Source organism: Sinocyclocheilus grahami, unplaced genomic scaffold (assembly GCF_001515645.1).
Source record: "Sinocyclocheilus grahami isolate Dianchi unplaced genomic scaffold, SAMN03320097.WGS_v1.1 scaffold3321.1, whole genome shotgun sequence".
Classification (NCBI taxonomy): domain Eukaryota; kingdom Metazoa; phylum Chordata; class Actinopteri; order Cypriniformes; family Cyprinidae; genus Sinocyclocheilus; species Sinocyclocheilus grahami.
The window spans coordinates 8,991-9,630 of NW_015508463.1; the positions used below are offsets into that span (position 1 = coordinate 8,991).

General features: G+C 43.0%; 1 protein-coding gene across 1 annotated transcript in view; it reads left to right on the plus strand.

The window, feature by feature from the left end:
- Positions 1-466: 466 nt before the first annotated feature.
- LOC107576185 (interleukin-11 receptor subunit alpha-like) overlaps positions 467-640 on the plus strand; it is a gene marked incomplete at its 3' end in the record, with an annotated part of 8,685 nt that continues 8,511 nt past the window's right edge. The window contains exon 1 of the mRNA XM_016262422.1: positions 467-563. Coding sequence (XP_016117908.1) covers positions 467-563 — 97 coding nt within the window. The remainder of the gene's footprint in view (positions 564-640) is intronic.

Sequence of the window (640 nt, forward strand, 5' to 3'; positions counted from 1 at the left end):
GGGGGGGGGGGTTCTTTTCTATACCCACTGTATGACAGATGTGTCCTGTCAGTTACAGGATTTGTTTAAAATGTTTACAGTTTGTTGATACAAGGCTCCCCTAACCATATTTCAGATAGCAGACCTTTTTCATTTGACGTCATACCCCAGAATGTCCTCAACAGTTAATGAATGTGGATGGATTTGCAAACCTTCCCAGACTTCAGCAGTGCTGTTAAAATCATTCATGGGAACACCGGGTTTAGGAGATGTTGATTCTCTGTGCTGTGTGTACGGAAATATCCAACGGTCACGCACGTATTCCCATGGTGTCTTGTTTGCCTATATCCAAATTAGAGCAGTGAATTATGTTGTTTCACAACCTGGCTGGTTGCTAAGCAGGTGGACCGTTTACACAGACTGATACTCATTAACTCTTTAAATGGGACTTCCCCTTGAGTTACTCTTGTTTTATTCTCCCTTACAGATGCCCGGTTTAGTGTCATGCCTTGGCGATCTAATAGTCACTGGAATCATCATCCTCTTCTCTGACCACGTCCAGTCAGAGATATGGACCAATGAAGGTACGATCTGTTTTTATTTGGGCCAAAGTGCTTCAGGATAGCTGGCCACGTTAGCAATATTGTTGTTGCTAGTATTT